The sequence below is a fragment of the Eptatretus burgeri genome, chromosome 17, assembly GCF_056783735.1.
Source record: "Eptatretus burgeri isolate ZD-2024b chromosome 17, Ebu_testis_v1, whole genome shotgun sequence".
In the NCBI taxonomy this organism is placed as follows: Eukaryota; Metazoa; Chordata; class Myxini; order Myxiniformes; family Myxinidae; genus Eptatretus; species Eptatretus burgeri.
The window spans coordinates 10,599,577-10,620,773 of NC_140977.1; the positions used below are offsets into that span (position 1 = coordinate 10,599,577).

The 21,197-nt window shown below is 46.9% G+C and overlaps 1 protein-coding gene across 4 annotated transcripts in view; it reads right to left on the reverse strand.

Annotated features, from left to right (window-relative positions):
- LOC147009290 (telomeric repeat-binding factor 2-like) overlaps nucleotides 1-14,518 on the reverse strand; it is a 40,255-nt gene extending 25,737 nt beyond the window's left edge. For 2 of the 4 annotated variants that reach the window (XM_085861902.1, XM_085861901.1), the window contains exons 1-5: nucleotides 14,170-14,513; nucleotides 10,561-10,653; nucleotides 6,952-7,073; nucleotides 5,338-5,424; nucleotides 4,155-4,307 (exon numbers count right to left, since the gene is read on the reverse strand). In XM_085861902.1, coding sequence (XP_085718028.1) covers nucleotides 4,155-4,307; nucleotides 5,338-5,424; nucleotides 6,952-7,073; nucleotides 10,561-10,653; nucleotides 14,170-14,425 — 711 coding nt within the window. In that variant the 5' untranslated portion in view covers nucleotides 14,426-14,513. Of the gene's footprint in view, nucleotides 1-4,154; nucleotides 4,308-5,337; nucleotides 5,425-6,951; nucleotides 7,074-10,560; nucleotides 10,654-14,169 lie in introns of all 4 variants that reach the window. The other 2 variants (XM_085861904.1, XM_085861903.1) reach the window with 2 other exon arrangements.
- Between the last annotated feature and the right edge of the window lie 6,679 nt (nucleotides 14,519-21,197).

A 21,197-nucleotide genomic window follows, 5' to 3' on the forward strand; every position in this document is an offset into this window, starting at 1 on the left:
GGAATAAGGGGGTTACGTTCCTGGTCTTCGAGAAAATGTAGAGGAAAGTGCGCGATGGCCAAAAATAAACACAAATCGGCTTTGTGATGAAGCTTCCTGCTGCGTTGAAGCAAATTATACATTCAATCGCAGATTAAACGTGGCCTGTCTGTCTGTTTCATATATACAGTGGGGAGAACAAGTATTTGACACACTGCCGATTTTGCAGGTTTTCCCACTTACAAAGCACGTAGAGGTCTGTAATTTTTATCATAAGTACACTTCAAATGTGAAAGACGGAATCTAAAACAAAAATCCTGAAAATCACATTGCATTATTTTAAAATAATTAATTTGCATTTTATTGCATGACATAAGTATTTGATACATCAGAAAAACAGAACTTAATATTTGGTACAGAAATCTTTGTTTGCAATTACAGAGATCAGACGTTTCCTGTAGTTCTTAACCAGGTTTGCACAGACTGCAGCAGGGATTTTGGCCCACTCCTCCATACAGATCTCCAGATCCTTCAGGTTTCGGGGCTGTCGCTGGGCAACACAGACTATCAGCTCCCTCCAAAGATTTTCTATTGGGTTCAGGTCTGGAAACTGGCGAGGCCACTCCAGGACCTTGAGATGCTTCTTACAGAGCCACTCCTTAGTTGCCCTGGCTGTGTGTTTCGGGTCGTTGTCATGCTGGAAGACCCAGCCACGCCCCATCTTCAATGCTCTTGTTGAGGGAAGGAGGTTGTTGGCCAAGATCTCACGATACATGGCCCCATCCATCCTCCCCTCAATACGGTGCAGTCGTCCTGTCCCCTTTGCAGAAAAGCATCCCCAAAGAATGATGTTTCCACCTCCATGCTTCACGGTTGGGATGGTGTTCTTGGGGTTGTACTCATCCTTCTTCTTCCTCCAAACATGGTGAGTGGAGTTTAAACCAAAAAGCTCTATTTTGGTCTCATCAGACCACAGGACCTTCTCCCATTCCTCCTCTGGATCATCCAGATGGTCATTGGCAAACTTCAGACGGGCCTGGATATGCGCTGGCTTGAGTCGAGGGACCTTGCGTGCGCTGCAGGATTTTAATCCATGACGGCGTAGTGTGTTACGTATGGTTTTCTTTGATACTGTGGTCCCAGCTCTCTTCAGGTCATTGACCAGGTCCTGCCGTGTAGTTCTGGGCTGATCCCTCACCTTTCTCATGATCATTGAGGCTCCACGAGGTGAGATCTTGCATGGAGCCCCAGACCGAGGGAGATTGACTGTTATCTTGAACTTCTTCCATTTTCAAATAATTGCGCCAACAGTTGTTGCCTTCTCACCAAGCTGCTTGCCTATTGTCCTGTAGCCCATCTCAGCCTTGTGCAAGTCTACAATTTTGTCCCTGATGTCCTTAGACAGCTCTCTGGTCTTGCCCATTGTGGAGAGATTGGAGTCTGATTGATTGAATGTGGACAGCTGTCTTTTATGCAGATAACGAGTTCAAACAGGTGCAGTTAATACAGGTAATGAGTGGAGAATGGGAGGGCTGCTTAAAGACAAAACTAACAGGTCTGTGAGAGCCGGAATTCTTACTGGTTGGTAGGTGATCAAATACTTATTTCATGCAATAAAATGCAAATTAATTATTTTAAAATCATACAATGTGATTTTCAGGCAAGCCTGGTGTTGGCGCAGTGGTTAGGGCAGCGGCTTGGGATCCAAAAGGTCCTGAGTTCAAGCCCCATTGGGCCACTGAATTAATACACCAGGGGGTTGACTCAGCCCGTCATCCTTCCGAGGTCGGCGAAATGAGTACCAGTATACTTGGCCAGTGTATACCCCGGTTAAAATAGGTGTACCATGTCCCTGTGTCGTAAGAGGCGACCAGGATTGCGTCAGGAAGGGCATCCGGCGTAAAACATGTCCCAAATCACTATGCGGATCACACAGATGATCCGCTGTGGCGACCCCTAACGTGAGCAGCCGAAAGAAGAAGATGAAGAAGACAATGTGATTTTCAGGATTTTTGTTTTAGATTCCGTCTTTCACAGTTGAAGTGTACCTATGATAAAAATTACAGACCTCTACGTGCTTTGTAAGTGGGAAAACCTGCAAAATCGGCAGTGTATCAAATACTTGTTCTCCCCACTGTATATATATATATATATATATATATATATATATATATATATATATATATATATATATATATATATATATATATATATATATATATATATATATATATATATATATATCTTCTTCTTCTTCTTTCGGCTGCTCCCGTAAGGGGTCGCCACAGCGGATCATCCGTATGATCCGCATAGTGATTTGGCACATGTTTTACGTCGGATGCCCTTCCTGACGCAACCCTGGTCGCCTCTTTCGACACAGGGATATGGTACACCTATTTTAACCAGGGTATACACCGGCCCAGTACACTGGTACTCACTTCGCCGACCTCGGAAGGATGATATTTATATATACATATATATATATACATATATATATATATATATATATATATATATATATATATATATATATATATATATATATATATACAGTCATGCGCCGCTTAACGACGTTCCGGGCAACGACGGATCTGCCAGCTCTGAAAAAAAAAAAAAGGTAGCTGAAAAATTCCTATCGCCGAGTGATGTAGCCGACGTAGCGCTGCCAGTCGTATAAAAATAACACATACAATTATGTACACTGTACAGTACATAATCCCTCATAATGATAATAAATGACAGTGTGGCCCTGTTATAATGCGACCGTTGAGGTCCATAAAATGTCATCGCGAAAAAAGCAGGGTCGTGCTAAATCGGGATTCAAGGAAATCGGCTTTCAAACTGAACCAATGTTTCCACGTTTACCTTCTAGCAAGTAAATTTCCTTTGAATTGAAGAATTCCGCGAATGAATCGTTGTTCTCAGTCGAAATTGAAACGCATTTATTTTTAGTGAAGCTTTTTATGTTGTTAAAACAATCGCACTGTTCCCAAAATATATATCACAATTGACAGGAGCTCGTTTCTTCATTTATAAATTATAACATCGATGCAATGATTACGTATTTATAAAATCCAAACGCTATTTATTCACCTTTCTATAATCAATGCGAGAGGAGATTGTAAGCTGCTGCTAACAACACCGATGACCGTCATGAACAGCACAAAGGTAAAACTAACGTGTCTTCCGTCTCTTGGATGTGTGTTACAATTGCCGACAGTATTCAGTACAGTAACATGCTGTGCAGGTTTGTATCCGAGGAGCAATAGGCTACACTATATAGCCTTGGTGTCTGGGTTTGTGTTAGTATGATGTTCGAAAACGAAAAAAATAAAATAATGTTCGCACAACGACGACGTCGCTTAACGACGCGTTTCTCAGAACGTAACCCCGTCGTTAAGTGGCACATGACTGTATATATATATATGGTATGTTTGGACATTGTAAGCAATAATGAACCGTGCTTCCGGGGTATGCTTAAATATCGTCTCGGGTCACTTACCTGCATTTGTTATTTATTTATTTATTTATTTACATTTTCATTGATGGACGCATTCCGAGAGTTCTGCGATTTTTCCCAGTGGATCGGCTTTAATGTTCATCAAAGCACAAAATTACGGTGCTTCCCCATTGTCTCGGGTCACTCACCTGCACTTTTTTCACGGTTTGGCCATGGCGCTAACGACAGCTCGCCTACTGTTCGTGAAGGACACCGTGGGGTCTTTAACGACAGCAGATAGGACACCCAGTATATCGTCCATCCGAGGGACCATGCACGTTGTGATGCAGCAATCCAACCCAGACTAGACTAGACAAGGCAAGGGTAGGAGCGCCACCTCTGCACTGTCCTGTCAGACCAATAGGTAACTGAACTGTGGTCGAGATCATTGCATAGGATGAAGGGGTGTCTTTATTGTAATACTTGCCTTTACCACCAAATTTCCTAACCATTTGCAGAATAATTTCCATTACTATTGTTCCAGACATACGATAAGGATGAAAGGGAAGAACAAATGGAGAGCGAGACCAGGTGAAACGGGAGGACGATGGAAAGTTTATCAGCACCAGGATGACAGAAGGAGAGAGAGAAGTTAATCGTTTAAGGATTCAGAATGGCAATACAGAAGACAAATCCAGACAAAGCAAATGGATGAATTGAAATAAAAGGGACTTACACGAAGCAGGAAGCCTTCATCTTCCTCAGACAGGACAAGAGGTTCAAGAAACTTCTGCATGGACTGCATGAAGCCTGCAATGCTATATTTGGAGGCAAAGCTCGACGTGACCTTCCTCATTTTGATCATGTCCAGGAGATCTTGAACAACCGTCTGGATCATGACAATGATGCAATTCAGTTCGACAAACCAATCAGCAGAATGATACAGTTACAGTAATCATCATCATCATCATCATCATTATGATGTACTACACCCTACGCAGAGCGTTGGTGCTGCCAAAGCAGTTATTCGGCCACAATCCTGGTCAGGTCCATCACTGACTCAGGAAATCAGGGAAGGAATTTGAAATTTATTCATGGTGCCGGCGATAGCTCGCCTACTCTTCGTGAAGGACACCGTGGGATCTTTAAACGTCCACCAACTAATACCGGTAGATGGGACGCTCAGTTCCAAGTCCGTCCGAGGAACGGCACACACATTGATGAATCACCCTGCCTGTGAAACACCAGGATGACAATTTACAGCCAGGTCAGGATTCGAACCCAGACGAGACAGCTTTGAGGTGAGTGTGCATACTTCGAGGCCATCCTGCCAGCCCCCCCAGTTATATTACACAAATTATCGATGTATACGAACCCTGCATGTACCCATACTCAAACCGACATACCTGTCGTTATAGGTAATACAAATATTGGGCTTCATCGTGCTAAATAGAGGAAAAAATCCCCCCCAAAACACCGCGTCAAAGAACATTTTTGCCGGGATTCCAATGCAGCTTAATATCCGAGTGGTGTTCCGGCGACGTCAGCCAACAGCGTACTCGTGTCGATCAACCGAGACGGCTTTTGCATTTCGGTTTGTTCCAATCCTGGCTCAGCTACAAGCCTGTTGGGGCCGACTCATGATGGAGACGAGTGTTCGATCTTAACAATATGCTGGCAGCAAGATTCCTCCCCAGATCACGTCAACAAATTTATTTTCTGGCCGTGCACGTGCTCATGGTTGGTGGCACACGCAGTTCCACGTCAAACAAATGCCGTTAAAAATTGCCCAACTACTTCCTGGTGACTTACAATCCACGTTGGAACAGTTGGCACGTTAAATGTCATGGTGACGAATATAGCTGGATCAACTCGGAAACGAGCGCTTGCAACTCGAGGGGTTACGCAAAACATCTCACCGGCTTTGTCATCACGTCGCCATACTGTCGCTGGAAGACCTTCTTGGCAACTTTAAACCTTCTCTTCATCAGGCACACGGCCACCGACTTCACATCAGCGGAAATGAGGCAGGGAGGGAAGAGCGAGCAAAATGGGAAGAAATCTTTTCATCAAGGCAAAGTTACAACATCGCTTACGGCGTTAAAAAAGGTGAACAATGAATGAATAAATCGTACAAGCCAAGTTCTTTAATTGCCTGGCTGAGTGATCTCCCCCCCCCCTCATAATGTCATATTTTTCTCCTTCTACATTCTACGTTCATGCGGCGTAGGTCGATAGCAACAAATTTTAAAGGGATCTCAACTCTGAAAAGCACTTGATGGCTTCAAGAGTAACCTCGTGAATGCTGTTCAAATCACCCTTGAAGGATCTCGATGGGCATTCCAGTATGATGCACCACCGTCTCGCATTGCGCTTCTTTCATCTACCATTTGTGAAAAGAATTGACCACATCTTTCCAGGGAATGTCTTGCTTCGGTTTTAGGAAGACGACATCTTCTTTGGGAGCACAATTCCCGGTCGTGGTGCGGTTGGCGATGAGGAATTTTAGTGGAATGTCGGCGTTTGATCGAATATTCCATCGGGGGTCTCTTTCTTGGCTCGTGGTGGATATGGCTGGGTCCAGAATGGCTTCCTGGATTTGAGCCCGATCGTTGGTGGGAATGTGATGTCGGGGTTTATTGAAAGGCCAGGAAGTTGTAGCGTTTATGTGGCGCTGCTACATTAGTTAGCCAAGACGCTGCTCTGCAGGGTCTCAGGAAATCGGCTGCATTGCCACCTGTTGGAGCCGACTCGTGATGTCCACCAGTTTTCCAGTGTGTGCGTGTCTGGGCTAGACCAGGATCCAACATTCTGCTGTGGAGTAGACCAGCGTTGTTGAGCCTGTGCGAAGGGTAGTGGCGTTCGCTCCACATGTCATTCCTGCAAGCTTGTGCACACGATACCCGTGGCTTCACCTTCGATATGATGTTCTGAAGGTGTTTGCAAAACGCAAGGCTTATGTCGAAGTCTCGCAACCTCTTTGGGCGATTTCTCATGTCGTACTCGTACAGCACACATTCATCGTGGGAAACCCTACCACCAATTCATTGGTGTCATTCAAGCTTTTCTGCTCGACGATGCAAGCCAAGTTTCAAGACATTCACATCCGCAAGTCATTTGTGCGAGCCCTATCGAAATACACTATGCACCGTAATTAGACGGACCGTTAGAAAGCCGAGAGGGACACACTCTTGCCTCTGAACAATCAAGCTTGGATTCGATACCTGACCCAGCTATAAACTGTCAACCCGGTATTTCACAGGTTGGGTCGTTCATCAATGGGTGTGCTTGTCCCTCAGATGGATGTTAAACAGACATCCTGTCTGCCAGAATTCGTTGGTGGACGTTAAAGATCCCAACGGTGTCCTTCACAAAGATTTGGCGAGCTGTCGTCGACACCCTCGCCAGATTACAAACTCCTGTGCAGGTGTGCAGCGACACAGCCACGCCTCGGTAGACGACGTGCCCGACGGGCTGAATTCAGAATCTAATCCCAGTCGAATATGCATTCGATAACAACCGAGTATCCTTACCTGTTGGCGAATGAGTTCCTCATGCTTGTGGACATTCATGTCGAGACCAAACTTCTTCGCCGTATCAACAACATTCACTGCATCTTCTAGAGGGGTCAAGGCTTCCTCTCCAACCATCCTCTCTGATAAGCACACCAAACAAAACAGACAACGCTGAAGCTACTGACCGACAGACTCAAAAAATATTACATAACCCAAAGGGGGTTGTGGAACTTCCTCGAGTAAATGTTAGTTCAGAAAAAAAAAAAATGTATTCAAATGCTTGGGACATTCATATTTGCAGCAAGCCGCAGAGAGAAAAAGCTCACATTTGAAATGTCTCACTCAAGTTCCTGAAAGTTCAAGACATCTTCAGGAGTTTAATATGACTGAAAAAAAAGAGATCTAAGGACCTTCAGCTCACAAATGTGGTTTTTGGTTGTTTTTGGGGGGGGGGGGAGCGGTTTAAACCTCCGCCACCAAAGGTGGACGTTGGTTATGTTTTCAACGCTGTCTGTCTGTCTGTGTTTGTCTGTGAACAGTATATCCCAAAAAGTTGATGGATCCTGACGAAAAACTTGGTGGACAGGTTGGGTGTGTGACAAGGACAAAATGATTCGATTTTGGTGAAGATCCGGAGAAGAGAATTAAAAAAAATTTTTAAGTCTTCTTCCTTCTTGTCTATGGCAGCTCGGCTGCTGGGTAGGTACCATTTTGTTGGGGCGTGGCTGTGCCACTGATGCTGCACACCGGTACACATTTCGCTGACCTCAGAAGGATGACACGCTGAGTCAATGTCAACCCCACCTGGTGTTAATTCAGCGGCCAATGGGACTCAAACTCAGGACCCCAAGATCCCAAGCCAGCCACCCTAACCGCTAAGCCAACATCGGGCTTAATTGTTTTCAGTGATTCTTCACCATCGAGAGACGGGGCCAAAAACGATATATAGCACGATATCTTAAAAAGTTATGGATGAGTCATTACAAAACGAGGTGGACGAGTTGGTTGGGTGATTGGAAGAAGCGAATTAGATTTTGGTAAAGGTTAGGATCCAGACCCAGCCTATCAGTGGGATACAAAATGTAAACTGTTCAGCCTGGCGTAGGTATCTGCTCCACCGGGTGCCGTTCTGGGATTTTTTTGTAGACATAGTCGAGGCTTGTTGGAAGAGCTAGAATTAGTACACTGAACATATCAGGATGCGACAGGGCAAAAAAAAAAACAGTAGAGAGAGAGAGAGGGGGGGGGACACCAACAGCAGAGTTGAAGGACAAGATAGAGGGAGACAGACAAACGATGGGTGTGGGGAGGAATGAGGGGCAAGATGGGGTGGACAAGATGGATACAAGAGGAAACTATTAGTACTAGTAGGCAAAACGGGAAATTTGGAAGGAGGGGGGATTGCGGTGGAGGTGGGTTAATGAGGGTGGAAAATATAATTGTTTTGGATTGGGGACGATCTGAGATGGTGGTGAACAAGCTGTCTTGAATACCTGCAGGGAGGGATGAGATTGGAGAAGATGTGGAAGTTGGTTCCACAGGTGGGAAAAAGAGGAACGAATGAGTGGAGGGTTAGGGTCCGGCGATATATCGATATACTGGTATTGGAATTCTGAATACTAGTACGTGCCCGTAAAAAAAAAAAAAATAATAAATAAATATTCAAACCGCAAGCAACAAACAACAACCACTCAGGCCGTTTCTTCGCTCTCGCGTGCCCGGATGTGCGTGGTGCAGAAGTTTATATTATTCACATATTATTCGCAATTTAGTTTTAATACCCAATTATTCAATGAGCGCCAACGTATTTTACCTTTTCGCAATGTCGTAGCAAGGAAAAACAAAAAAAAGAGAGAAAAAAAATTACTTCCTGGTTCGGAGCATACCAGCGCTCTGATGTTACCGAAATTTATACACCGTCTAATATGAAAACGACATAACTTGGGGCATTGTGTTTATCTATAAATGCACATAAGAAATCGAGAAATTATTAGAATACACGAAGTCATCACTCTCCGGAAGCCCGTAATGCGGAACGCGGCTGAGCTTCCCTTCCCCATCGGCCACACCCACGCAACAACGTGTCTTGTCATTGGTTGGTAAATAAATGGCCATAACGTGGGAAGCACTTGTCCGATTAATATCAAACCTTGAAAAGGCACATCCTCAGGTCCCCAGCAATATACCGGGCAAGTTTCAATTAGATCGGACCAGTGGTTGTCGAGAAACGGCGGTCATATACACACACACACATACACATACACATACACATACACATACACATACACACACACACACACATATATACACACACACACACACACACACACACACACACACACACACACACACACACACACACACACACACACACACACACACACACACACACACACACACACACACACACACACATTGCTGGAATTATAGATAGATACGGGGATACCGAAAAGAAAAATACAACAACAACAAGAACAAAACGGTTCATCACCAACAAACGTGTTTACAATCTTTAAATGCCGTTCATGATTTTAAAAGCTTTGATGCACTTGGCGTCTCGGCGAAACATGGAACAGGAACAGTGGAACGTATGACGTCAAGACATACCGGGAAGTAAGTACAGGAGGATTTAAGGATTCAACGTTTAACCCTCAGCATCCGAACTCGTCGGCTCTGCACGAGCGATCGCGTTTTTTGCCCTCGTGGTTGGTTTCAAAGCAATTGCCAATTGGTTATTCATAGTGTCGCGGGGTCTGGCGGTTTGTTTAATCCACCATACCTAATTGTAGTGGACGGGAGGTTAACGCCGCCCAGCCTGGATAGCCGAGCGGTTTTCCTTGGAGGCGAAGGCGTTCACCAGGACGGCAGCACAAGGGCTTAATACTTGAACTCTGACATCTGACATCAACATCAACAACTGACATCGACAGAACGTACAGGGTAGAGCAGGTACCGAGTGTCTCACCCACAACGAGTTGCCAGGTGCAGTCAATTTCCTCCGTGAGCAAACGTATTGCTCCGGGTGCTCCCAGTATCAAAATATCTTGATGACTTTCCAGTGAATGGACGGTGAGAAACGGACAAAATAGGCGAGGCAAGCACACGATGATCTCAACGAGCAAGCGCCCCGACACAGATCATATAAAGGTAACGTCGACGACGTCGACAGTATGTTCCGAGTCCAAGATCACAAATCAAACCGGCCCACGCACACCATCTGCCCTCTGAGCTGGAAGCGCAGACACTCATGCGCAACTTCAATAACGAGGGACAGTTCACAAAGCGGAGCGCTACTTTGGTCACATTGGAGACTGTCGACTTTTACGATCAATCAAATAAATCGCTGCGCCGCCTTTCTTACGGCAACAGAGCTGAACCCGGCACAACGCAGGGGTGGGGAATAAAAGTTGGCAATTATCTAGCGTCACAACAAAAGCGCAATCTGCCAGGGAAGGGGGGCGCACACGTTTCGGGCAACAGATCGCAGGCATGCGACGCATGTACAATGGCGGTTGGTGCAAACGCCTGCTCTCTGCACTTTCCACCACAAAACGAGGAGCGCGTGCACAACACTTTCAAAATCAAGAAAAGTGAGGGGGGCTGGGGGGGGGGAAAACAAGGGATTACCAAGGTGTTCCGCTTCCGACAGAAGCAGCATCAGTTCAGTGGTGCACAACTTCTTTTCAGCAAGCTTCTTATCCAAAGGTCGTTGCGAAACAGCTAAAACGGGGAAAGAAGGAAAGTAAATGCTTTCGGAACTTCTTCAATGGCCAGGTGCATAATATGAAGAAGCAGCCATTAGTGACGAGGAAAAACAATCGATTGTTCATGTTCAATGCATCATGCAACGTCACGGGCAAGGGAAATGAGGTACAAATCCGCGGTTCAAGCGAATCGACAGACAACGCCGCAACAATACAATGAACATCCTACTCCTACCAAAACACACACACACACACACAACAGGGTGTGCGTCTGCGGGCATTTTTGTCATTACTTGTCCAATCTCCACCAAACTTGACAGGAGGACCAAGGGTCACGTGACGGGCGAAATCGGTGTTACGGTGTATATCCGCGTCGAGATAGCTTGCCGCGGCATTTTTTCCAAGGCCGCTTCGAATAACAAAAGTAATAACGCTCATTATGACAGCGTAATATTAATGTCATTACAAAACAATATCAATACGACTAATATCTTGGACAAAAGCCGTGTCATCGTGCACAAATAGCTTATCATGGCGTCCCGTGGATCACCCCCGAGCAGAAGGAAACAAGAATGGCACTTCATTCGATATCGCCACGTCGACACATTTGCCTCCGCTCACATTATTACATCATTATAATACTTGTACCAAGCTTGATTTAAATCCCTTCAGCTGTTCTCAAATGGCACTTTTTTTTTTTTTAACCTGACATGACCTCTGACCTTTGACCTCTGACCTCATAATATAATCAGTTTGTGGACACATCATTATACATACTTGTACCAAGTTTGACTTCGCTCCTTATAGCCGTGCTCAAGTTATTGCGGATTATGAAAACTATCACGGACTCACAGACGGACGGACGGACGGACAGACAGCCGGACAAACAACCCGAAAACATCACGCCTCCGGCGACTTCGCCGGCGGAGGCACAATAATGAGACACTAAACTGAAAGGGAGGAAATCTCACGTTCTTGAGGCATTGAGACATGCTCTGTTCACAAACAGACAAACAAACAGGAGTGAAACTCGAACGGCACCCTGTAGAGCGCGTCCCTCCACCAGGGTGAACTGCTGACCTGTCGGGTCCCACCGATAGGCCGGATCTGGATCCGAACGTCAACCAAAATCTAACTGGCTCGTTCTCATCACCTCACCGCCTCATCCAACAAGCTTTGTCATAATCCGGCCACAACTTTTTGAAATATTGTGCTATATATACATATGTATATATCGTTTTTGTCCCCGTCACGCAATTAGGAAGAATCATTTGGAAGATTTTTATTTTTATTTTTTTCAAATCTCGTGTCCGTATCCGGATCTTCACTAAGATCGAATCAATTTGTCCTCGTCACACACCTAACCTGTCCTCCAAGTTTCGTCCAAACACGTCCCCAACTTTTTGAGATGTCGTGCTTACAGATAAACCGGTGAAAACATAAGCACCGTCCACCTTCGGTGGCAGAGTTAAAAGGTCTCGATCCGTACTTGTGGAACCAGAGATTTCAGAACCCAAGTCCTTTTCGGATGTGCAGTGCAACCGTTAAGTTGTCTGCATCGGAATGATCAGAGGCAGGGCCGGATTTAGGGCCAGGAGATGCATGCGACCTTCTGGGACGCCGGCCGGGCGTAATTTCTATATCGTTTCCTAATCTTGGGAGAATCCAAGAAAACATGACCTCTCAATCCTTTGCTTTCAGCTGTTTACCCAATATCCTGCATCTATTTTTCAAAACACTCACCACTACCTGCACTCTCTACCCCCTCAATACTACCTGCACTCTCTACCCCTTCATAAAGTATTCAAAAGTTGAACAAATGGTGGGGGGGGGGGGGGCGGTGAGGGGGGGTTGGCGAAGATGCACCTTGTGTGGGGTGTCATTTGATATCTCGAGGGCGCTGATCACAGAACTAAACCTACTATGACGTGATGTGTACTGTGACGCGACGCAAGACGTGTGACGTGACGTGTGTTCCGTGATGTGACGTGACGTGTGTTCCGTGATGTGACGTGACGTGTGTTCCGTGATGTGACGTGACGTGTGTTCCGTGATGTGACGTGACGTGTGTTCCGTGATGTGACGTGACGTGTGTTCCGTGACTTGATCCGTGACGTGTTTGTGATGTGTCCGTGATGGGAGGTGTTGTGACGTGTCTGTGACGTGTCTGTGACGTGTCTGTGACGTGTCTGTGACGTGACGTGTCCGTGACGTGTCCGTGACGTGTCCGTGACGTGTCCGTGACGTGTCTGACGTGTCTGACGTGACGTGTCTGACGTGACGTGTCTGACGTGACGTGTCTGACGTGACGTGACGTGACGTGTCGTGACGTGTCTGTGACGTGACGTGTGACGTGACGTCATGTCTGTGACGTGACGTGACGTGTCTGTGACGTGACGTGATGTGTCTGTGACGTGACGTGATGTGTCTGTGACGTGACGTGATGTGTCTGTGACGTGACGTGACGTGTCTGTGACGTGACGTGTCTGTGATGTGATGTGTCTGTGATGTGACGTGATGTGTCTGTGACGTGACGTGATGTGTCTGTGACGTGTCTGTGACGTGACGTGACGTGTCTGTGACGTGACGTGACGTGACGTCTGTGATGTGATGTCTGTGATGTGACGTGATGTGTCTGTGACGTGATGTGTCTGTGATGTGATGTGTCTGTGATGTGACGTGACGTGACGTGATGTGTCTGTGATGTGTCTGTGACGTGATGCGTCTGTGATGTGATGCGTCTGTGATGTGATGCGTCTGTGATGTGATGTGAAGCGTAGTGATGTGTTTGTGACGTGTTGTGAAGTGATGTGTTCGTGTACGTGACGTGATGTTTATCGTGACGTAATGTGATGTGATGTGATCAAGAAGGAGCACAATGATTGTTCTTCTGCCACCTCCTCCTCCTTCTCCTCCTCCTCCTCCTCCTCATCCATCCATCCATCCATTGGGACCATACTCTGTGCAGAGTGTTGGTGCTGCCTGAGCAGTCTCCTTGGCGATTGGGCACAATACTGGACGTGTCGCCACTCCGACACAGTATAATCAGCAAGCTGGCACTCATCTTGCCGACCTCGGAAGGATGACAGGCCGAGTCAACCCCACCTGGTATTAATTCAACAGCCGAATGGGATTTGAACTCAGGATCCACGGATCCCAAGCCCACCACCCCAACCATCGAGCCTCCTCTTCCTCCTCCTCCTCCTTCTCTCTCCACCCAAAACCAAACACGGCAGTGACAAACAATAACAGTACATTCAAATAACCGTTAAATCAGCAGCGTTTGTTGATAAATGATATATAACAATTGTACATACAATAATTATTATTTTAATACGAAAAACCGTTTGTAAGCAAACCTCACGAAAAGCCAAAGTACGGTTGGACCAAACGTCCATTTTATACTCGCAGATTTCATTCATTATTATTCATTGTAAATCGTGACTGCCGTGCCGTGCCGTGTCGTGCCGTGCCGTGCCGTGTCGTGCCGTGCCGTGTCGTGCCGTGTCGTGCCGTGTAAACACGTGGTTACCGTGGAAAAGGCCCCGCAAGCCGCGAACGTCCGCGAAGGCCCCGCAGTAAAACGCATTCTTGGTCAAGTGGAAGATGAAATCCACGAACCATTCATTAACCTTCACCTCCAGCACCTGGAACTTCCCCGTCGAGTCGTCGCGTCCTCCACAATCGGACGAAGAACCTTCACTGATCCCACGGAACCGCCGATTATTATTATTATCTAAACGCTCGGAATTCGAATCGGAACGAGCTGCTGACCAAACATCCACCATGTTCGCAAAGTTGCTGCTGTTGCTGTTGTTGTTGTACAAATTTTCCGTTTCCGTTTCCGTGTCCTACGTCATATTCAACCGTCACAATTGGAGGAGGAAAAACAAATTTCAAACTCCCAAGGCCAAGGGGGCGGTGCTTCACCAGAATCGGTCCATAGCGATTGGTTGGAGTTCGCGTGAGGCGTGGCCTAAACGACGATTGGTTGGAGTTCGCGTGAGGCGTGGCCTAAACGACGATTGGTTGGAGTTCGCGTGAGGCGTGGCCTAAACGACGATTGGTTGGAGTTCGCGTGAGGCGTGGCCTAAACGACGATTGGTTGTCGGGAACGGTCGGCGTGACGTCACTTCCTACAAAAAACGAGAGCGTGATTCAAAGCGCTCAAGCAAGCACTCCAACGGAACGGAACGCTCGGCACCGCTTAGTAACATGGCGGCAGGAAAGGTGGAGTCAGCAGCAAGGCCGGTGAAAGCATGAGCAAGACTGTGCCGCTGATGCAGTGCCCTCTACTAGTTAGGGCAAAAATTTGGCCATGATGCCGGCGATAGCTCGTCTAACTCCGCGGGTCGAACCCAGGCGAGACAGCTTGGCTTGGAGGAGAGTGTGCGTACCCTCTCGATCCAGTGAGAGCCCCCTGTGTTGAGGTGAGAGCTGCTGCTCTCGGTGGACGCGTCGCGGACTCTCAGCTCAAGCAACGGTGTGCGAAGCTTTTCCAACCGGAAGTTGATCGAAACCTCCATCCGCTCCTCAGTGACGTCACAAACACTATTGTTTAGGCTGTCCACCGTGTCAATGCAACATGATGTGATGCAAAACATTCACCTGAAGGCACCTGTCAATATGTCCGGTGAAATCAAAGCACAGAAAGTGAAATTATTTGTTGTAAAGACGAGCAGGGTACCCGCCCGACGGGACATCTTGTTCCGAGCACGCAACGCGTTCTTCTGACGCACGCCTTTATTTGGGCGGTGTATAGGCAACGGACAGCTCTGTGGAGACAAAAAAAAACAACAACTCAGTTTACGTGCATGAAGCAAAAACATACCTACTGCTTTACAATTCAAAACACCTCGCTGTGCTGGACAACGTGGGGACAGGAATACTGTACCGTACATGGCGGAGATTTGTAATACCCTCCCCAACCTGGAGGTGGCGCTACACGGTACACATTTATATGGAGGAACTTGCATCCCTTCACTCACTCCCACCCCCAAGACCACCGACAATGATATAAACACCCCGATACATTATTCGGGGCCATGCCGATCCTGTGTAGCAAGTCTGGATGTAATTGGCCCAGAACTGTCGGAGTCGCCGCGGCGACGGACAAACACAAACACCGGTCCGTGAATTCTCGTGAGGATGTGGAGATGTGCAGGTTGCTTGGGGAACACATAGCATGACGTCACGTGATCCATATTACACATTACAATGTGCGGTGTCTGGTCATGTACACGTCCTGTGAAAAGTGCACAACAATGAGAATATCCAAGCAACATCTACACACACACGCACACACGATTTCGATGAAACTCGACCACAACCTTCATCACCCATGATGTACCAAAGTTTGTTCATGGCATTAAAAACAAAAACAAATTAGGATCAAAGGGGGTCGGTGGGGGATTTGAGTGATTGCTGCTCCTCATCCAGGTGAGCTTCAGGAATTGCAGTCCTATTTTGTCTCTTGCCCGAAGGTGATGTGAGACTGGTGTGTGTGTGTGTGTGTGTGTGTGTGTGTGTGTGTGTGTGTGTGTGTGTGTGTGTGTGTGTGTGTGTGTGTGTGTGTGTGTGTGTGTGTGTGTGTGTGTGTGTGTGTGTGTGTGTGTGTGTGTGTGTGTGTGTGTGTGTGTGTGTGTGTGTGTGTGTGTGTGTGTGTGTGTGTGGTTGGTTCGTTGTTATCTCCACATGCAGGTTTCAAAAGGTGGAGCGGAGTCATCTCGGGTTGTGACCCAATATGAAGATTCTGATGTATCCACACACACATGGTCAAAGTTTTTAAGCTTCCATCGGAAGAGCAACGTGCCCTCTGCTCTTTCTGCGAAGGACCACCAGGACAAGATGGTCTCCGTGAAGCATCAACCTTTCATTCGAGTGCCCCCTTGATTCAAGACACGAGTCTTTTGGCAAAGCTGAGAGAAGGGGACACGGTGGTTTTAGAGAGCAAGTATCATGCCAAATGTTTTCTCGCTCTTTACTGCAAAGCCTCCTGTAAGCAGTCAGAATTCCACTTGAAAAGTCTCAATCCCTACCCACGTTTCATGCAATGACAGGATGTGGACACAGTGTCAGCCTTTGTTGGGCATGGAAAGATAACTGCTTGGAAGACATGGGTGTCTCTGCCTGAACTCACACCAGCACTCTTGAATCTCTCCACTGCTCCAAAAGAACATTCCTGAACAGACCTTGAGAACGATCGAGAAATTTGTCATTCCGTTGCATGACAAGACGTGCAATTGGACAGACATAGATGTTGCAAGAAGAAATTCCGGAGACAAAGTTCCACCGACCAGGGCTGCAATAGAACACCGTGTTCCGAGAGTTGCATATCAGGGAGGACACGTGTGGGCTCAGGCGCTCATTCCTAATCCAGTGCCTCCATGTCCTTCTCCTGAGGCTGGACAAAGAATCAAGATGGACTTTATTATCATCTTTGGACAAACACATGTGAAGTCTTTAAAATTTGCCACGAGTCAATTTCATACGACTGCAAGAAAGGATGTAAGACTGCCCGTTGCAAGTGTAAAAAGGCAGCTCTCAAATTCACAGCGTTGTGCTCGTGTGATGGAGACTGTTCATAAGACTGTACAACATATGTGGTAGCATCAAAGAGGACTCTCATAATTGGAACATCTTCAGACTCTTTACCAAGTTAACTGCATTCTTTATGCGGACTCGTGAAATATTATACAGGGTAATTTTTTTATATCCCCGGTTGGGGGTGACGGTCATCTCCGAAGCTCTGTAGATGTGGATCACTGATCGGCCTAGAATGGCTTCAATGTCGTCTTGTCTTTTGGTTCAACGTACAGACGAAAGCCCGGGACTAAAAACGATAGAAAACCTCAGAAATCAAACTCCATTTCCGAGTTATCCGGAGATAGATTTTGAAAATGGTCGATTTGGAACATTTATGATCAATGCGTCTTCAAAAAGTCAGGCAAATTTTTTTGGACCGTATCACATCGACGATTTTTTTCCAACTTTGAAGACACGTGACTCGATAACCAGGACGAATTTCAAAAAAAAAAAAACCGGCCCGACCAAATTTAGATATTGTTCCATATTTTCAGAATCCGAAGGAATTTCGAAGATCGGATCACAAACGGCGGAGGAGGTAGATTTTTGAAAATGGACGATTTCGCAACTTTGGAGTGACCTTGACGTTGACCTTCAATCGGGTCAAAGGTCATACCGTCGTGTATCACTCATCGACATCTACCCACATACCAAATATCAAGAAAATCGGAAGAAAAAATGGGGACGGACGTACGTACGTACATCGACACTGGTTTTATTGAGATGACCTAAAAACGATATCTGTAAGGAACCCAATATTTGAGGCAAATGTAGCTTAGTGTTACAGAAAGACATGACATGATTTTGAGAGTGATCAGGTATCACGTGACCCGGCAGCGGCGTTTAACGGTTTCCACTCGGTCACGCCGTGGCGCTCACTGTGGAAGAGCACGTGTTTCTCGTTGAACGTGACGTCAAGAATGCATCCTTTAGGGAATGTCAAATTGCATTTAAAAGTCGTTTTTGTTGTCGTACTAAACCTTCAAAATCAGTAACGTGGAAACTGGTGAAGCAGTTCAGAGAAACAGGCTGCGTGAAAGTTAAAAAGCACATGCGCCAGCCAAGTGCCGTGACGCCAGACAATGTTGGGCTGTTCGGGTCCCCAGATGTTATGTTGCCAAATACATTTTTGTGGGCATATTGGAAGGATATAGTGTGTGCGCTCCAAATGCACACACTCTTGGTGAATTCAAAGTAATAATCACTGACACAATCAGCAACAAAATCTTTACGCAAAAAAAACCTGAAAACCCACTCCATGAGAGTACCTCCTGTGCAGCTTCCCTTCGCAGGGCAGCTCACCGGATGACGGGATTGGGGAAAAGCCTTCGGGACCCCCAATCTTTGATGATAGGAGGGAAACCACGGGGTAACATCCCTGGGTCAGATTGCGGGAGAGTGTTTCGGAGTGGTGCTGAGGTGTCGTCTGGTAGACGGCGGTCTCCTTGGGTTAACCTGAGGCGGTCCCTTTGGGTGGGTGCCTGGAATGTCCTATCCCTAAGAGAGGATGATCACCTGTCTCTGTTATCATCTGAGCTCAAGCGTTTGGACATCGGTATTGCGGCGAGATAATGGTGGGTGGTTACACCTACTATTGGTCGGGTCGCTCTGATGGTTACCATACTCAAGGAGTTGCTGTAGCTGTGTCCAATAAGCTGACCCCAATGATAATTGAGGTAACACCGGTCAACGAGCGTATGAGACTAAGGATTCGTCACTCAGGTCACGTCAGGTATGGGAGCATGTGCCAGAACAGCACGTCGCTGCGTCCACTTTCCGCCGGTACTCCAGGGGCTTCCACCTGGCCATCCCCCAGGCAGATGCCAGGCCCATCCCCATCTCCTTGAGATGATGGTCAACCTGCTGCAACCACGAGGCATGTGGTCGGCCCACTGGCCTCCTCCACTCATGAGACTCCCTCGCTGAGAGAATCTGGTGAGCAGGATCAGCGTCAGGAAAACGAGCCACAAGTCCATACATCCGCAACTGACGCTCACGGACTATGCAGGTAACAAATCTCATCCGAGTCTCTCTCAGCAACCGCTCGTTGGACACAAAATCCGACCAGCGATAGCCAAGGATTCTCCGAAGAGACCAGGTACCAAAGGAATTAAAAGGGGCTGCTTGCAGCCTATGTTGATCTCTGTAAAGCGTTCGATTCAGTGAATCGGGATGTCCTCTGGAGGATTCTTGGTCTTCGTGGGGTGCCAGCAAAACTGATCGATCTGATGTGTGAACTCTACTCTGGTACTGAGAGTGCTGTGAAGTGTGGTGGTACCATCTCTGACTTATATCCAGTTGTTACTGGAGTTCAGCAGGGGGTGTGTACTGCCCCCCCCCCACACTTTTCAGCACTTGTATGGACTGGATTTTAGGGAGGATGTTGGAGAGATCAAGCTGCGGTGCATCGTTTGGGAATGTCAAGATCTCGGACCTTGATTTTGCAGATGATGCAGCCATCTTTGCGGAGACTTTAGACATCCTCTTGGGGGCCCTCGAGGTGCTGAATGAGGAGTCAGAGCCGCTGGGATTACGGGTTTCTTGAGTCAAAACTAAGATCCTGGCTTTCGGTGACATCTTGGATGCTGCTGTCCTGTCTGTGTCTGTTTGTGGTGAGGATGTTGAGGTCGTGGAGAGATTCACTTACCTTGGCAGTGATATTGATGTCTCTGCTGGCTGCGAGTCAGAGGTCAATAGACGTCTGGGTCGGGCCTGGGGAGTCATGGATTCACTGGATCATGGGGTGTGGCGCTGCCGGTACCTGTGCGGGAGGACGAAAGTCCGAGTCTTCAGGTCCTTGGTACTTCCAGTCTTGCTCTATGGATGCGAGACTTGGACTCTGACTGAGGATCTGAGACGGAGACTTAATTCCTTTCTTACCAGGTCTCTTCGGAGAATCCTTGGCAACGCTGGTCATATTTTGTGTCCAACGAGCGGTTGCTGAGAGAGACTCGGATGAGATTTGTTACCTGCATAGTCCGTGAGCGTCAGTTGCGGATGTATGGACTTATGGCTCGTTTTCCTGACGCTGATCCTGCTCACCAGATTCTCTCAGCGAGGGAGTCTCGTGAGTGGAGGAGGCCAATGACCCGACCACATGCCTCGTGGTTGCAGCAGGTTGACCATCATCTCAAGGAGATGGGGATGGGCTTGGCATCTGCCTGGGGGATGGCCCGACGGAGGCCCCTAGAGTACGGGTGGAAAGTGGACGCAGCGACGCGCTGTTCTGGCACATGCTCCCATACCTGACCTGACCTGACAATCAGCAATATTTCCCAAGAAATGCTGCACTCTGGGTTGGACAGCAAGCTGCGAAAAATGAATTTGTGCCCGCAACATGGCGGTGGACACTTCACTTCAAGCACTTCATTTAAGGTAATTAATTGTGTGGATCGAGTCACCTCTTTCTGTAACATTGGGCGACATCCACACAAAATATTAGGTTTGTAACTGATATTGTTTTTAGTGAATGGGAATTAATTAAGGTTCTCGAATCGAAAAATCGCCCTGTAGTACGAGAGCAGTGAAATCGACGAAGAAGTTTGATTTCAATGCAGATTGGATCCCAACTGAGTTTTTTTTTTTTTGACAGTTTCAATAAGATATGAATCTATACCATTCTACTCCCACAAATTTCACAATATTCAAATATCAAACCCATTCCCCAGATTTTCAGCAGGTAAACATGAATTCCTATGTGCATATGTAGGCCATATTGAAGTCTGTTTTTTTTTGTGAACGACGCCTGTTTGATTGATTGTAAGTAGATGTTTAAAATGTAATGATCATATTCATGTTTCAGAGCTCTCATCACTGAAAACATGCGTGTATATCGAGCCGTTTACCGGAATTACCTCCGCCAGCACAGGTGGAAGGAGGTTATGTTTTCACCCCTCTCTGTCTGTTTGGAGGATATCTCAAAAAGTTGTGGACTGATCCAGATGAAATGTTGTGGACAGGTTCGGTGTGTGACGA